This window comes from Brassica napus, chromosome A7 (genome assembly GCF_020379485.1).
Source record: "Brassica napus cultivar Da-Ae chromosome A7, Da-Ae, whole genome shotgun sequence".
NCBI classification, from domain to species: domain Eukaryota; kingdom Viridiplantae; phylum Streptophyta; class Magnoliopsida; order Brassicales; family Brassicaceae; genus Brassica; species Brassica napus.
This window is the reverse complement of record NC_063440.1, coordinates 21,804,044-21,820,783: the sequence shown is the minus strand read 5'-3', so window position 1 is coordinate 21,820,783 and position 16,740 is coordinate 21,804,044. Positions and strand designations below refer to the sequence as shown.

The 16,740-nt window shown below is 30.4% G+C and overlaps 2 protein-coding genes across 2 annotated transcripts; both read right to left on the bottom strand.

Moving 5' to 3' along the window:
- Window positions 1-4,916: 4,916 nt before the first annotated feature.
- Window positions 4,917-7,376, bottom strand: LOC106353852 (zinc finger protein CONSTANS-LIKE 6-like). The gene is made up of 2 exons (XM_013793664.3): window positions 5,600-7,376; window positions 4,917-5,364 (listed from the first exon to the last, which is right to left on the bottom strand). The coding sequence occupies exons 1-2, from the start codon at window positions 6,572-6,574 to the stop codon at window positions 5,131-5,133; spliced, it is 1,209 nt and encodes a 402-aa protein (XP_013649118.1). The 5' UTR covers window positions 6,575-7,376; the 3' UTR covers window positions 4,917-5,130.
- Window positions 7,377-11,446: 4,070 nt separating this feature from the next.
- On the bottom strand, window positions 11,447-14,112 carry LOC106353851 (3-ketoacyl-CoA synthase 6). The gene is made up of 2 exons (XM_013793663.3): window positions 12,910-14,112; window positions 11,447-12,121 (listed from the first exon to the last, which is right to left on the bottom strand). Exons 1-2 carry the CDS (start codon window positions 13,952-13,954, stop codon window positions 11,673-11,675), a joined length of 1,494 nt encoding a protein of 497 aa, XP_013649117.1. The 5' UTR covers window positions 13,955-14,112; the 3' UTR covers window positions 11,447-11,672.
- Between the last annotated feature and the right edge of the window lie 2,628 nt (window positions 14,113-16,740).

Sequence of the window (16,740 nt, the reverse complement as noted above, 5' to 3'; positions counted from 1 at the left end):
GAAACGAACATGCGGTCTCAGCATCTTCTGCGCTTTTGGTTACAAGAATATCGTCAGATCTGTGAAAGTCTGACACACTGCAACCGCTGACCCATCTCTTTTTATTTCAATTCTTTTAATAATTCCTTTTTGGCCGAAAAATATTTATATTGTATCTGCTTTACTCTTAGCAGTAAACATGCGCGTAGCGAGTTTTTGCAAAAAGACTTTTCTGTATTAATTAAATTTTGTTTTGAGTTTATTTTTTTGGATTTTTATAACATCTTATATATTTATTTCTTTTACTAAAAATGTACATATCATTACCATGTGTGATGAAAGTTTGGGAACAAGAAACACCTTCTATATAACTAAGTTCGGCTCAAAATATATATGGATCAAGTGCATAATCAAAAACAATTAGGGTATTTTGGGCACAAATAAAAAATTTAAGACATTTTTTTTGCAAGAAATCAAAACTCTAAAACTTCCATTTATAAAGAAAATTTGCAAAAAAAAATTATGGGTCTTATGCAATTGATCCGTCCACACAAGTCAAAAGCCGGTCCTGCTTTTATATTTAAATTTATGTTATATTTTGTTAGACCAATCCCTAACTAAATCTTTTCGGGTTAAATTTGGAATTGATACTCGTTTAAGCAGGACAGATATAGGTTTAGTATTTTCTTTTTGTAATCACAAATAATCAAACTTGTGAATCAAGAAAATGATTCAATCTAAGGTGAGACGGGTAGGATAGACACGTTTGTCCTCCTTTCTACCACTAAGGGTCATACGGAATAATTGGCGATATGTTTAAGAGTAGTGAAATTCATATTTACTTTGATTTCGGCCAAAATTAAACCAATCAGGAAAAAAAATTCACCAGTTTTTTTTTTGCTAGTCACTATTTAAAAGGTGAGAAAGTTTCTACCTACTTTGTGCAGAGAAAATAATATGGTGCATTAGTTTTAATTTTTAATTTTATTATTTTTTCCACTGATTAATTCTCATTCTCTCTCTCAATTACTTTAGATTATGCTCATTTTTTCCAATTACACTCTAAATATGAGTGAGAAAATAGCATTGTATCAAACATAACCATATAATACCAGAGTATATTTTTTGTTAAAAGATTATATTTTTGTTGGAAACCACGAAAAATATATATCGAAATATTAATAAATAATAGTAATTTATGTTTTCAACTCAAACACAGTTTGAGCATGTTTTCTCTATTCTGTGATTTACATCCTTTTAAACCATCTGTTGTGATAAAAAAAATTAATGATGAGTGTTAGAAATAAAAACATACTGATGTTTTTCTGTGAAAGAACTATACCAAAATTTTCAAGTAAAAAGTTATCTTAAAAGATTCACTTGATTGATTCAGCATTGCTGAATTTATAAAAATGGACTAAGAATTGGAATTCTAGTGAACTGACGACCGGCATACAGATGTTACCTTACAGTATATCATAACATGTCAGATAACAAACATTTATATAAACGCGGGCGCTATATTGGATCTAGATCCGATGACTTCAGAAGTTCATTGTCTACCAAGGGGATTTAAAAAGATTAGAATATTACAAGATATATACTCCGAAGAGGTGGTTTGGAGAAGAGAGCAAGCTATTATACTAACTATTAATATTATATAGTATTATATTATATACTTTTTTCTTGTCAACCGTATTATATTATACTTCTATTTCAAAGTTAAAGTTGACAAAGAAAAGACATGTTTTTAGAAAACTAAAAACATAAGAAGTAAAGAAGTTTCGGAGATGTTTTTCTTTTTTGAACTACAGTTTGGAGATGTAAATAGTGAAAACATGTGAGGCGCCGAGAAAATTGACCAAAGGGAAAGGACGATGGAAGTTGTTAAGTTTTGTGAATTGTGCACCCACTTCTCACATGACATTTGTCTCCCTTTTTCTTCCTACTTTTTATTTATTTATTTATTCATTTAGTTTCTATTATTATAGAATTCAGGTTTACGCTTTCGTAAAATTGTACGTTGCAAAATACACCTTTTTTAAAACTTTAAACAACTGCAAAATACACTTTTTGTTTTTTTTTTTTTTCTAATAGCCTCTTATTAATTTAGAAGGTAGAGAATTGTAACAAGTATTCTTTTCCACTTTATGAATGAAAATTTTACAATGTTAAACATGATTACATATGACCCCAAATATATGTTGATATTATTGTTGGTAAGTATTGTTAATCCTAATATCAAGAAACTCAAAAGATCATGTAATTTTGTGAAGATGGTAAGTTGGTAAGTTCGTGTAGTTTTACGGAAAGTTATTATTTTCTATTTCCAAAGCTAGGCACTGCTTAACACCTGACAAGGCAAGAGCATGAGATCACATTTAATTTTGATGGCCACATTTTTCTAACATGTCACAGTCAAGTGGAAAATATCGTAGGCAACTAGACATGATTCATTTCTATAAGTTTCTTTCCAATATGAAGAGTTTGAGTCTCAATATCTTGTACATAGGCTCTAGACTTTATATGTATGGGCCATTCAGATGAGTTACAAATTATTCTGTTATTTTTTAGATTTTATCTGATGCCCCGTTTAATAGTACCGTTATCGGCCTTAAAATGAGTTTGGTATTTACAAATAGATTGTGATATATGTGAAATTTAGCGCATCTTCTGGGCTTCATACATGAGCTGGTGGATTATGGACTGAAAAGAGAAGGCTGAAAATGTTAGTGGAGATTTCATATTTGTACCAACCTAGCAAATGTGTGCATTGGATTTGAGGTATGAGAACAATATGAAAGAAAAATAATGGGTTTCCACATGGTATCAACATGACAAATAAAACATACTACTTAAGAATTAAGATGTTGCACAAAAAAAAAGAATTAAGATAATATCATTCTTTAAATAGTGCGATAATCACATTTTGTGATATTCGTTTATATGTATGTGACAAAAATGTTATTTCTTTGCTTACAAGTTTAGATAATGTTAGGGCCGGGGGGATTATTGGATTGGAAGTTTTTGAAAATTTAGGAAATCTAGATTTGGTGGAAACTAAAAATGGATTATGAGGATTTTATGGTAATTTTGGTGGGATTTTAAGATTTTGGATTTTTTTTTTAGTTAAACAATTAAAATGGTATATACTATTTATTTTAAACTTTCAAACTTTCTTTTCTATTAAAATAAGAAGATGATTCTGAAAATTTTCAATTTTTTATTGTTAATATTTTATTAATAATTTTAATTAATTTTCTATCTTTTCTAATAACCTTCGGATATCATCATAAGAGTATATTTCTATTTATTAATTTCTAACTATAAATTATCTCATATCTCTTCAAATCATGTTTGATATATTTATGAAATCCATAATTTCCAATAAACTGTGATTTTGAATTATTTTACAAATGGTTAATCAAAAAAGCTGACCAAGATAAACAAAAATTAAAAAGAAAAGCAGTGCATGGATTTTCCTCTCTTTTTGGTATAAACTCAAACTCAGAGAAATTAACAAAAAAATATTGAAAGACACAACAAAAAATTAATAAATAATTAAAAATAAAGTTCAAAAATAGTAAAAAAAAACAAAGGATAAAAAATAATAAAATAGTTATCTTGCGTGAAAGCAAAAAAATACAAAAAAAGTTCTAGAAAATGACAAAAAGTAAATGTACAAAGCAAAAATCTAAGGTTATTGTATTTAATTAAATATCCAAAACACACATGTTTTGTATTCAAAGAATAAAAAGATATGACTATTAAATAAAAACTCATGTAGTACTAATATTCTTAAACAAATTACAAGTAGGATGAATATAAAAGAATAAATAATACAAAATAAATCAATGAAATATTTAAACAAAATATTCATTACCTTTGTTTCTACTTCCGTGTACGGAAAATTAGTTAACTATAAGATGACGAGGTTGTGTTTCTGTTAATCAAATAAACACAATACTAATTATAAATTACAATAATTAAGTGAGATATATGAGAACAACAGTTTGACAGAAAATTAAAAACTAACCAAATTGATGTAGAAACAACTGTTAAATTTTAAAATGAAGATTCCCCTGCACGAACGGTAGATAAATCCTTAGTTGATATATATATATATATTTAAAATGATATTATAAATTTGATAAATTTTCAAAATTGTAGCTCTAGCAAACAAAACTAGTTAACATCCATCTCTAATCCACCAAAAGTAACAAATTATTAGCACTGATAAAATTAATATATATTCTTTCTTTTATTTGGATCCGAGAACTTTATGTAAAAATTGAGATTAATTCTTGAGGTATATATATAAACTAGTTAATGTTTAGGACCGGCTCAATGGTATTATGGATCTTGGGGTAATTTTTTTAAAAAAAATTTAAACTAATATTTTTCTTTAAAAAATTTGATATATATATATATATATTTAAATGTCAGAATTATTTTAAAAAATGAAATTGTGTTAAAATAAAAAATACATTCATCAAAAAAATCAGGCCACTTTTAATTTTTAATATAAAATATAAATGTATTTTTTTTAAAAAATAGAATTTTTTCTATTAAGAAACAGAGAAAAAAAACAAATTAGAGCTGGAGCGGTCGTAGTGATCCCCTATCTAAGCCGGCCCTGTTATGTTGATACGATGATTTAAAAGTTCGCCTTTGATTTACGAAGAGTATTTTGATGAATTAGGTACAGAAACCAAATGTAAAAAAAAATCTGTTAAAATTACTATACTACGACTCTATCTCTTTTTTTTTGGGCAAGGGCTCTTCTCTATATTTATCTATGAATCACACTTCAAAACACATAACCATCATGTTCTCTCTCTTTTTTTTTGTGAAAATATATATGTTCTCATATTGTTTGAGATTTAGAAGTGTATTTGTGACACTCATATGTTTGTTTTTGCTGATAGCAACCAAAATTGACGTTACATGAACTATATAAACAAAACCTTACAAGATCAAGTTTTTGGTGATAAATATCTATATTTACATATACGTAGCTCACAAAACGTGCAAAACTTTCTAACATTGCAGAAAAAGCTAACAACCACCTAATCAGCAACAAACAAATTTATGAAGAGAGCACAGTGATATCTATAATTATATATTATACATAAAGATCTTTCTTAGTGACTAGTGAGCAGCAACAATTGAAGATCTCTTCACGAACCTTCCTTTCATTCGAGGCCTTTTCTCAGCATTCAATTTACGTACCTCGTACCTTATCTTTTTGGAGAACAACCTTGTCCTCCTTTTCTCTCGGTATCTTGAAACCCTAGCTTCTCTTCCTCCATCCCCAGCTTCTCTCATGTGTAACCCTAGGCCGGGGAAGTGGTTGTGATGATGAGCTTCTCCTCCACTTTCACACTAAATATTCACGAAATAATTAAGTTTAGTTGATAAGAGAATGATTTACTTATGACGTTATTATGTAATAATAACAGGCGGTGGTGCGGTCCAGTAACAAAAAAAAAAAAGTTTTACAAGGTAGTTTGAGACTTATCCCTAAAATTGTAATAAAATCCTTTTTATACGTTTCGACCATTAAAGATCCGGTTGTATAAATATTATATTGATCAGAAGATAGGGCAAGTACACGTACCATGGAATTGGTTTGGCAACAAAGCATGTCCAGGTCTATTTCAGACGGCTTGAGGGCGGTCCATGGGGTTCCTTGGCTACCCCAAGTGGAAATCACGGTTTCGTAGTCCAATCTAAGCATAAGAACCTTCTCCTTCTTCTCTTCTTTAATCCTACCAGTCACCTCATTCACTCCCACGTCCACTAGATTCTTCATAACGTCTTCTTTCTCATCATCTTCTTCGAATGCCGTCTTGTGTGAGGACTCGTAATCGAAGCTTATTTCAAATGGAGAAGTCTCATTAGCGTCATCTAGATCACACACTTCTCTTGTCGCGACTTCTTCCTCTTCCTTCACCTCTTCTTTTTCAATCTTTAGCATCTCACCAAACCCTATCTCTTCCATGGCATGGAATTCTCGATCTGTCCCTCCACCGAGGAGAGTCTCCACATCAGCTGAGAACTGAGCCAGTTCCATTTCGGTCGGGAATAACCCATTAAGACAACTCTCAGTGTTGTCGTCTTCTTCCTCGTTGCTCTTGAAACATACGGGCATCATTGGGAACACAATCTTTGTTTCTTTTAAGCATTGTTCATTACCCATTGGATTCAGCACCGGTACTTCAAAGATGAGCTGCTCTTCCACTTCATATCTCTGGTCCTCCGAGCTCATCTCCGGCACAAGATCATGAAAAACCATCGTGTGGCTTTTCTTTCCTCCACGTGGTGTCCGAGCTTTACGTGTAAATCCCTGATGCCACGTGGCTGGATGAGGTGGTGAGGAGGAGGCGTGACGATGCTTCCCGGCACTAGCCGTTTTCAAGCGAACTCTCTCGTGCCTACAGGCAAGAGGGTTCGCTGAGTGGACCGAACTGTCACAAGAATGGCAAAGGAAAGCATCATCAGCTGCACAATACCAACGCGCTCGCTTCTTCACGCAGCTATCGCATGCCCTTGCCGTCTTTCCACCAACCGCATTAGCCAAACTTTTCATCATGTTATTACTCTATATTTAACCCCATCAACGAGAATGAACCTTCAAAAACTAGTTGCCAAGTCTCAGTTGCAAAAAGAATATGTTTAGAATATGTTTACTCTACAAAGGTTTCAGTTATCGAGAAGTGGCTATAAGAAGGGAGACTACCATTTGTTTTTACGAGGAAATGAGTTGTTAAGTTTAGCGGTGTTGTAGTCTTGTACATGTCCCACACGATGTGAGTTTTTTTTTTATTGTATATTAGGAGTGTGATTAAAGTTAAATTTCGATGCACTTTTTTGTTGTTTATGCTACCCATTAGGGCCATGTAGAAGTCTTATCTCGACTCTGATTGGTCTAGTTCTTGAAGATGATCCTCTTCGTAGTGTTTTGATTGGTCAACTTATTAATCAGATGGATATCCTTATGGACCACCAGTCGTTTTCCCTGCCAAGTCACTCCTTGTATTTGGATTTAGCTACTTTTTAGTTTTGCTATATATTTCATTATTTTCTATGGAAAAGTTGAAATAGCATGGACTTATTCTCGTGATTTTGTGGAAAGCGAAAGTTTTGATTGGTTGTGGCAAATTAATTCCGGAGTAATCAGTATGACATTTGGTTATGGTGTTGATATATATATATACCTCTATTTCTACAGGTTCATCTTCAAATTTTAGAGACAACGAAGTACTGTTAATATTTAATTTGTTATCTGTCCAACTCCAGTTTGACGCAATTTTGTATATGTTGTAAATATATGTGTATTTTGGGAGTATGTAGGTTGGGGTTTATAGCCACCATCGATTATTACATTAAACTCACAATACATAGATATTCTACGAGAAAACTAGAAAAGGTGGAAAAAAAAACAGTACAGAATTACTTGTTTCCACAAACATTGGATTAAAACAAAATAAAATAATATAACTAAAGATAACTATCAACTATGGTTTATACTGGACCACATCAATATGCAGAAAACTTCAAAAACCAAGGCATCAACCTTTTGTTGAGAAGATAAGAGGATCGATGTGTAACATGTACGATTCATGGCTTTATTCGTCTACTTGGAAAACGATGCTTATATTGTTTTATCATTTGTACGAACTAAAGCTCGATTTTGGGGTGATTATTGAATAAAATTTGATGATATATCATTAAACCTTAAACGTTTGCTTTATATATATATATATGTGTGTGTTGATATATATAGTTCATAGTTTAATTGTCAGACAAAAATATATATATGGGTAGAAGCATTGAGTTGGCATTGCATTCTCTGTTTGAATCTATGCTACAATTATAATAAAGATAGTAGTTTTTTTTTGTAAGAATACTTTTATCTTTAGGGTTTACATCGTTTAGTACCTTAATTACACGCCACAAGTCAATTGTGATTAAGCTTATCTTAGAGCCAGCCGAAGCCGACACAACCCGATTCCAAGCACATAACTCGAAACTGACACCAAATCATCATGCAAGTCCTGACACATTCCGGCATCCAGATTAAGCTTTGAACTACTGGAATGATCTTGGTGTTATGGAATCATGTTTTAGCTAAGCTTTAATCATTTCTCATGGGACATTTAAACCTTTTAGTCTGTGAAAGTCTTTTTAAAAATTTTGGGAAGCTTTCTAAAACCCTTGCTTTAATTAGCTATTCTGATATATAAAGTTTGATCTTTCAAATTCTATTTGTATCTTATGTATCATTTTTTTAGTAATGAAACTTCACATGCTTATCGAAAAAACAAAAAAAAGTACTTTAGACTAAAGTATTTTTGTTCGGTACTGAATATATATATTGGATAACAAAAACTCATATGCTGTGTTGGTTTGAAGGTCAATTCTTTATTGAAGTAGTTCAGACGTTTTAATGCGCAACAGTTTCGAAAAAATGGTATCCATGAGCGAGTATATATAGTCCATCTGCATATAATAAGATATTGAGTCGTATTAAGAAACACATATTATAAGTCCATCCTATGCATGGGCGAGGGTAACACTAGTCACTTGTATAGTTAATTTTAAAAATAAATTAATTGCAAAATATGCAAGCCAAATTTTGTTAAAATTCATTTGATGAACCTTCGTATCCTTCATTATTTATGACACTACTTTGTAGTTTACTAGCTTCAGTCATTTCATCTTGCGAGAGGGATGAACATTATATATAAATTATTTTTACGTATTATATATTATTTTACATATTATAAAATAATAAATATACATTAAATATTAAAATTTATTAACTATTACGTATATTATCAAACTGATGTGAACAAATAAGTAAATTTTATTAATGCAAACAAACACTTTTTATTTCATATGGCCTATAATTAAATTTTAATGATATTAACATAAATATATACTATATTTTTAATATTGATATTTATTGAATATTTTTTTCTACTCATATTTTTTTTTATCATTTGTATTTGCTTATAACAAGAACTTTCAATCACTGATAACAAAAACTTTTATTGTGTGATGTTTACTAGTTTTTGTAATTTATGATTTAAAAAAAATCAATACAAAGTTTAAAATTAAGCTATTAAATTATCAATATTTGTTCAAAGCTTTTATTAAAAAAAAATGTTCAAAGAAAATTTCAAAATTAAAATACTTATGTATTTTATATGGTATATAGTTAATTTAAACAATATTAATATATATTTAATCTCAATATTTATTAAATGAGTTTTCATACTTATATGATTTTGTAATCATTTGTATCTTATCATAAAAAAAAAATTAAACCATGGTTCACAAAAACTTTAGTGTGAGACTTTAAGGGCTTTAATAATTTATAGTCGTTTTCAAAATTTAGAACATAACATATACGAGAAAAAAAAACTAAATCCTACTATATATTAATTGAGAAGTCACTTAGGTGACTTTTGCTTAGGTATCATTCATAGGTGAAGTTTACAATTATTTTTCTTAATTTGATTGATTGTTGGTATTTGAATTTTCATTTATTTAATAAAATTTTAAAAATGAAAACTAATTCTAGAACTATCTAATCAAACATATATTAGCATACAAACAATCTATACAATTAAAGTAGAATCCCTAATAGGATTCTGCTATTTATTTTCAACTTATTTACAATGATATGCCATTGCTTTTAATTCTAATATAATTATTATTTATCTAAAATAAATAACTGAATATTTTCTATATTTATGGTAACTAATCTTTCCAGATTTTTGTAAATGATAATAATTCTATTTTCTATGCAATCTATACTTTTTATTTAATTTAAACATTTAATACTCTAACTGTTGGTGGTTATATTAGAATAATTTTTATCTGATATATTTTTAAATTAAATGTTATTCTTTTCTAAATTGATGTTACATAAATTTCCTAGATATATGCTCTTACAAAACTAACATTACACATAAATCCTAATTAAAAATTTCTAATTATTTTTCAATTAAGATTTAAAAACTTAAACAAAGTTGATTTTTCTAAATAAACATATGATTAATAAGTAGACATTTTTACAATTTATGTTTTTTGTTTATTTTATCGAATATACAAAATATTTATCAAGTAAAAACAGGTTGAACAAATAGATTTTTTATTTCTATTAAGAACTAACAAACATGTTAATAATTTTGTTAACAAAAATAATTCTGCGCTTTGAAAACGCGGGTTAAAATCTAGTTAAACATTTTAAAGATATAAGAATTCTACTATGTATTAATTGAGAAGTCACTTAAATGAATTTTGCTTAGGTGTTATTCATAAGTGAAGTTTAGAATTAATTTTCTTAATTTGATTGGTTGTTGGTATTTAAATTTTCATTTATTTAATATTTTTTAAAAAAGGAAACTAATTCTAGAATTACCTAATCTAGTCTATATTACCATACAAACAATTAAATATTTTAAAGATATAAGAATTAATATAATTTATTTATAGAAATAATTAAATATCATATATTACATTATAAATTTTAGAATATACATATAAATACATACGAAATGATAGAAATAATTTTATAAACAATTTTAAACATATTTCTATTAAGAGTGGATACAATAAATTATAGATTACAAAAAATAATGAACCTGAACCTAATAATATATTTATACTCACTATATAAATATGTATATATATATATATATATGTTATGTGTTCCTAAAAATGTGTCCAATGAATGCAAAACAGTTAAATATACAATTTTAAAAAAATTACATTATTTTACAGAAAAATATATTAAAAATATATTAAAATTTTAATTTTCCATCATTTTCCAGAAAATATACTATAATAAAAAATCTTTTATTAATATTATTTAAAACTATTTACCCTACAATTTTATTATAATCAAAACTATAATAATTATATATATAAAGTATAAATGATTAAAGTTTTGTATATTTAAAAACAGAAAATATATGGTAATTTTTAAAAATCATATTTATAAATGAAAATATTTATTATAATATAAAGTAGAAAAATTGGAACATTATATTAATACGAGACTAGAGCTAATATACTCTATTAATATAATTATTTTGGTTTTGATTATAATAAAATTGTACGATAAAATTGTCTGAAAACAGTAATTAAAAGAAATTACAATATTAAAGTCTTACTCAGTCCTTAAATTTTTTAACCGTAGTTATACAATACACTTACAGTTCCAATGACTTATGTTAAATGGTATTCCTTCAAAATCAATCATTTGCATTTTTAATTTCAGAATAAGATAGATAAGCAATAATAGTTCTACTATATCATTCATCAATCGATAAAAGAATCAAATGAAAATGTTGGTTCTAAAGGGCGGTAACCACTGTAATTACAAATCAAATCCTGTAAGCAATATGGGCGGCAGCGATGAAAACAAGAAAACTTATTTTCGAATTATAAATAAAGAAGGAAATATTCTTATTTCATATGAAACTCTTATAATTACAGCACGAGAATCTAAAAAAAATACCCAAATAAAAATAGAGATTTAAGTATATGCAGGAGCAAATAAATACAAACATTTATGCTTTGCTTTTTCTTATTTCAAACCTCCATTTCCCAATCCCCTTAAAAACCGAATCACAAAATCCAAACCGTAAACAAACCGTACTTGAAGACGTTTTGGTTCAAAGTTTAACAACTTCAGGGATAAAGACAGGGTAACGGTCGATACAATCGGACCATGGTCCATCCTTAGGTGTCTTAATCGTACGGTTACATTTCCAGACAGCAGAGTTACACTTGAAACCACTTCCAAACGCAATCTGCCAAACTCGATCTCCTCTCCTCATTCTCCCTTTAGACTCGATGTAGCAAAGCTCGTACCACAGCGATGACGATGATGTGTTACCAAAACGATGTAATGTCATTCTCGAGGCTTCCACGTGTTCTCCAGATAGCTGTAGATTCTTTTGGAGTTCATCGATTACGGCTCTACCTCCTGCATGGATGCAGAAGTGTTCGAAGGCTAGCTTGAAATCAGGTATGTATGGTTTCCATTTCAGGTTAAAGATTTTACGTCCGATTAAAGACAAGAGGAAGAGGAGTTGCTCTGATGCTGGTAGGACCAGAGGACCTGTTCAATCAAAACCAAACCAAGAAAAAAAAATTAACCACAAGTTTTTTATTTTATTTTTATCGAACAAACATAATTTAAGGCAACCGAACTGAATAAGCTGAATTTTCCAAACAAACAAGACGTATGTGCAATAGTACATAGTTTTCTTAGAACCTAAACCAATCCAAACCGAAAACTGAACCGCTCAATCGACTTCTTGAACTATAACCCCAACCGAACACTAATTTCTCAAACCAAATCAAAACAAATAAATTATATCATTAGTATCTCCAAGAGTCTCTATCAATTAAAAATATGCAATAAATTGAAAAAGTATGAAAGAAAATGAAAATTGAAAAGGAGAGTATCTTATATAGATATCCAAATATAAATTGTGAGATACCCGTCTAAACATGTCAAGTGTTAATTGATTTAATTTATTTATTTTAAATTTAATTAGGCAAATAAATTTAATAAAAATATTAGTTTTATATATGGTGAGATACTCTTGACATTGATGATGCTTTAACAAACCGATTAAGTTTCATGAAATCGAATCGATAAGCCAAATTCTCCCAAAAACGAGACATACCAAATTATGATTTAATTATATTAAAAACTATAGCGGTATGTAATTTGTTTATTTAAAACCGAACCAAATCCAAACTAAGCAGATTCAAAAGATTCACACTGAACAAGAACCAAAATAGTTGAATGCCCACCCACCCGTTAGTATACTTTTCCTCCGTTTATATTATTGTTAGGGTATTAAAGTGAATTAAATGATATGTATTAATTATTATTACCTATTGTGGTGATGTTAGCCTTGAGGGCTTCACCGGCGATGGCCATAAGATCTTTGGACAAGTTGATGCCAATTTTTCCTTCTCTATCTTCCTGTTCATAGACGCAGTAGAAAGACTTGTCGTCAGCGCCACGGTGAGTCCGGACAAGGTGGCAAAGCTTGTACTTGGCTCTCCACCGGTCAGACCGACGGTTTGACATAAGAATTGCCGCGGATCCCATGCGGAAGAGACAGTTGGGAAGCAACATGGCTCTCTCGTTCCCTTTGTAGTAGTTAGGAGTTATGATCTCGGTGCTGACAATGACCGCATTAGAATTGGGATGAACCTGAAGGAGATCACGGGCCAGATCGACTGAGATCAGGCCCGCGCTGCAGCCCATCCCAGAGAGATTAAAGCTTTTAATGTTGCTCCTAAGCTTATATTTGTTGATGACCATTGCTGAGAGCGATGGGGTGGGCGAGAAGAGAGAGCAGTTGACAATGAGTATGTCGATGTCTTTAGGCAGAAGACCAGTTTTCTTGAAGAGATCATCCATAGCCGTGAAGATAACCATCTGAGCCTCGCTTCTTGCCTCGTCCATGGTTGGTGTCGGAGGAATGTAATGAATAGCTGGTGGGAGACAAGTCTCTTCACCTAGACCAGAACGTTCAAGGATTCGCATTTGAAACTCAACGCTCTTAGGCGAGTCCTTAAGGATCAAACGTGAATGTTCCATGAAAGTTGCGAAGGGGACACGGCACGTGACAGGCGGTTTGTAACAAGAGTAGTCAACAAGGTAGACGGTGCGTGGCTTGGACATGAAGTACACGGTGGAGATGAAGATAACAAGGAAAGAAGAACATAGGACCTGAACTATGTCAAAGTGAAGTGAGTTCCAAACATTAAGAATATCTTCTGGACCCATCCGAAGAAGCTCAACGGCGATGATTGCCATGATGGGGATCAAAAGAAGACTCAAGAAGTGATTGACTAAGTATTGATAGCCAAGTTTCACATACTTGAGCTTCACCGAGCTAGAAAAATCTGGCATCGTTGCTTGAGACATCTTCGGAAGGGAGATTTCTTAATGTAAAAATATATAAGTACTTTTGTTTTATTAACTTTTGTTATTAGGTTTCTGAAGATGAGTTAATGAAGACGAGCGAGGGGAGGTGAAGGATATAAAGGCAAAGAGGAGAAGGGGTAGATGAGAAGAGTTAATGAAGAGTAACGTCACCCAACGCTCTCGTTTTGCTCTCTATTTAATTTTTGCTTTATTTGACTATAATATTCAATTATCATGAGAGAAAAAATGTTTTGTTTTACTTCTCTTGGGTGTGAAGTGTGATGAGATCAAATGATAAGGACTGTTTCCCCCTTTGATATAAAATTTTCATATCTTTCAAAATTGTTGTTGAGATAGAAATAAATAAAACCGGCGGAGACGTGTCAACGTTTGGTTTAATCGAGATCAATTGTTTGGCAACTACTTTGATTTGATGATCATGTAGCGAAGTAGGCGCCAAATAGTACTGTTGCATTAATATGAATCCAAGAGAACATTGTTTTCAGAACTATATACTATGTACAAAGTTTCACAAATGAAAGGATTAGTAGTACTAATCTTTTTTTACGCATGAATTAAATGAAGTTTATAATCATACCCTGAAAAATGTACGTAAAATGCCGACAAAAAATTGTACGTAAAGTTACTTGCGAGTTTGGACGTATCACCCATCAACGTGACAGATCACGTGAAAGTTAGAGAAATTATAGTTACATAATTATAGTCACAGAGTTACAGCTTTATGGTCAACTCCCGAAATTGAAGATTAATATAATTCGCATTTTGACTTTTTGTTTATATACTTATTGCTTAATATACTAACTTAGTAATGATGAACGAACCAAGTAGTGGTGAAACCTTGTGCATATGATTTGTTTGATTGAGTGTGTCATTTAAGCCATTGTATGAAAACTCTGTCCGAGATTTTTTACGCAAATGTTTTGAAATGAATTTCTTGGAAATGTGGAGAATCATTGCGGAAACGCATTTCTAAAGAAACTCAATTCTAAAACGTATGGAAACGCTTGTTTTTATTTTGAGAACGCGGCGGAATCTTATCTTTTTATTTGAATACTCTCTGTTTTAAAATAGTTGATGTTTTGGTTCAATGCACAAGAATTAAGAAATACATTTTTACCTAAAAAATAACATTTAAAATATAAACTAAAACAAATTTAACCAATCATGAAAAAACTATAAAACATCATTGGTCACACAGTTTTCAATAAAGCTAAAGTTAATATAAAATATCAAAACGTCGAGTATTTTAAAACATCTAAAATTCTTCAAAACATCATCTATTTTGAAACGGAAGGAGTACATAGTAAATAAATAATTTGGAAGGGGAGTATTTGATATCTTATAACTAAATAAAAATTAATTAACTAGCTTGATATATAACACTGGAAAATGATTTTGTTAAGAACAAATCACTGAAAATTACCTGATGGTCTAAAGCTCGAGAAGAAAGCTAGAGCTTTTTAGCATGATATTAATCGAACTTGAGGGCATCTCCAATGGAACTCTATTTTTTCCTCTATAATTTACACAAAAATAGAGTAACTCTATTATTTATGGAGTGAAAAGGGGACATTCCTCTATATTTTCACTCTATAATAGAGTAACTCTATTATAGAGTAACACCATTGAAGCAAAAATTACCCTATAATAGAGTTACTTTATTTTTGAGTAAATTATAGAGGAAAAAATAGAGTCTCTTTGGAAATGGTCTGATAGAGTTAGTAAAAACGAAAATGACGATATTGGTCTAAATATTTTGACCTCCAACATTATGATCTTATTTATTTCCTTTGGTTAAAATATCATCTGTTGTTCAAAAAAAAAAGAAGTTAAAGTATAATTTTTCAATTAAGTTATTTATGGGAATATTAACAATCTTTTATTTTAATATCATTTGATACGTTTTTGTTCTTGAAACTTTAAAAGATTGCCTCTACGCTTTCAGACATTTCGTTTCCAGTTGTACTCCTTTTTTTTTTTTGAACACCAATATTATAAATGCGAAAGAGAACGGTCCAGCAGCAGAGAGTTAGTTGGCTGTGGCCAAGTACAAGACTGATTTAGCAAGTGAATCAGCCAAAACATTAAGGTTCCTAGGAATAAAAGTAAACACAATGCAGTAAACACAATTACCAGTTGTACTCCCTTTATGTTTCGATATAACGTAATACATACGGTCTCCCTAATGCTATGTTTCAAAAGTAACTCAAAAACTGAGATTAAGTAACATGAGGAGACTATTTAACTGAACCAAATGGAAGACTATTTAGCTGAACCAAATGGACAAAAGGACGCTGACGAGTTTGGGCCCGATAGTCATTTGAAAGTGGAAACACACACGAGGGAAAATCAAACAGTAGTTACAATGTTTGACTTGGAAAGTGCAACTAGACAAATCTTGAGACCCATGTTTCGGAAAACATGAGGCAAATCAAATAGTAGTTGCGATATTTGACTTGGAATCTGAAAGCAGACAAATCTCAAGATCCGACGATTCCACCAAAACCTCAGATCAAACCCAAATCTTTTTACCAAACATATATAAACTTTATCCCATACTTGGATAACAATGCACGAGTCTTTACATTTTTATCATTCGTGTATCAGAACAAATTAGAGAAAACTCAAGAGAAATTGAGATCACAAACCTTTAATTATATTTAATGAATCTTCACAATAGTTACGAGGACTTTCGTAGCCCCATTGTGAGATCATTAATGCCCACAAATTTTGATGAAGCAGTTTAGTTTGGAACTGTTCACCAG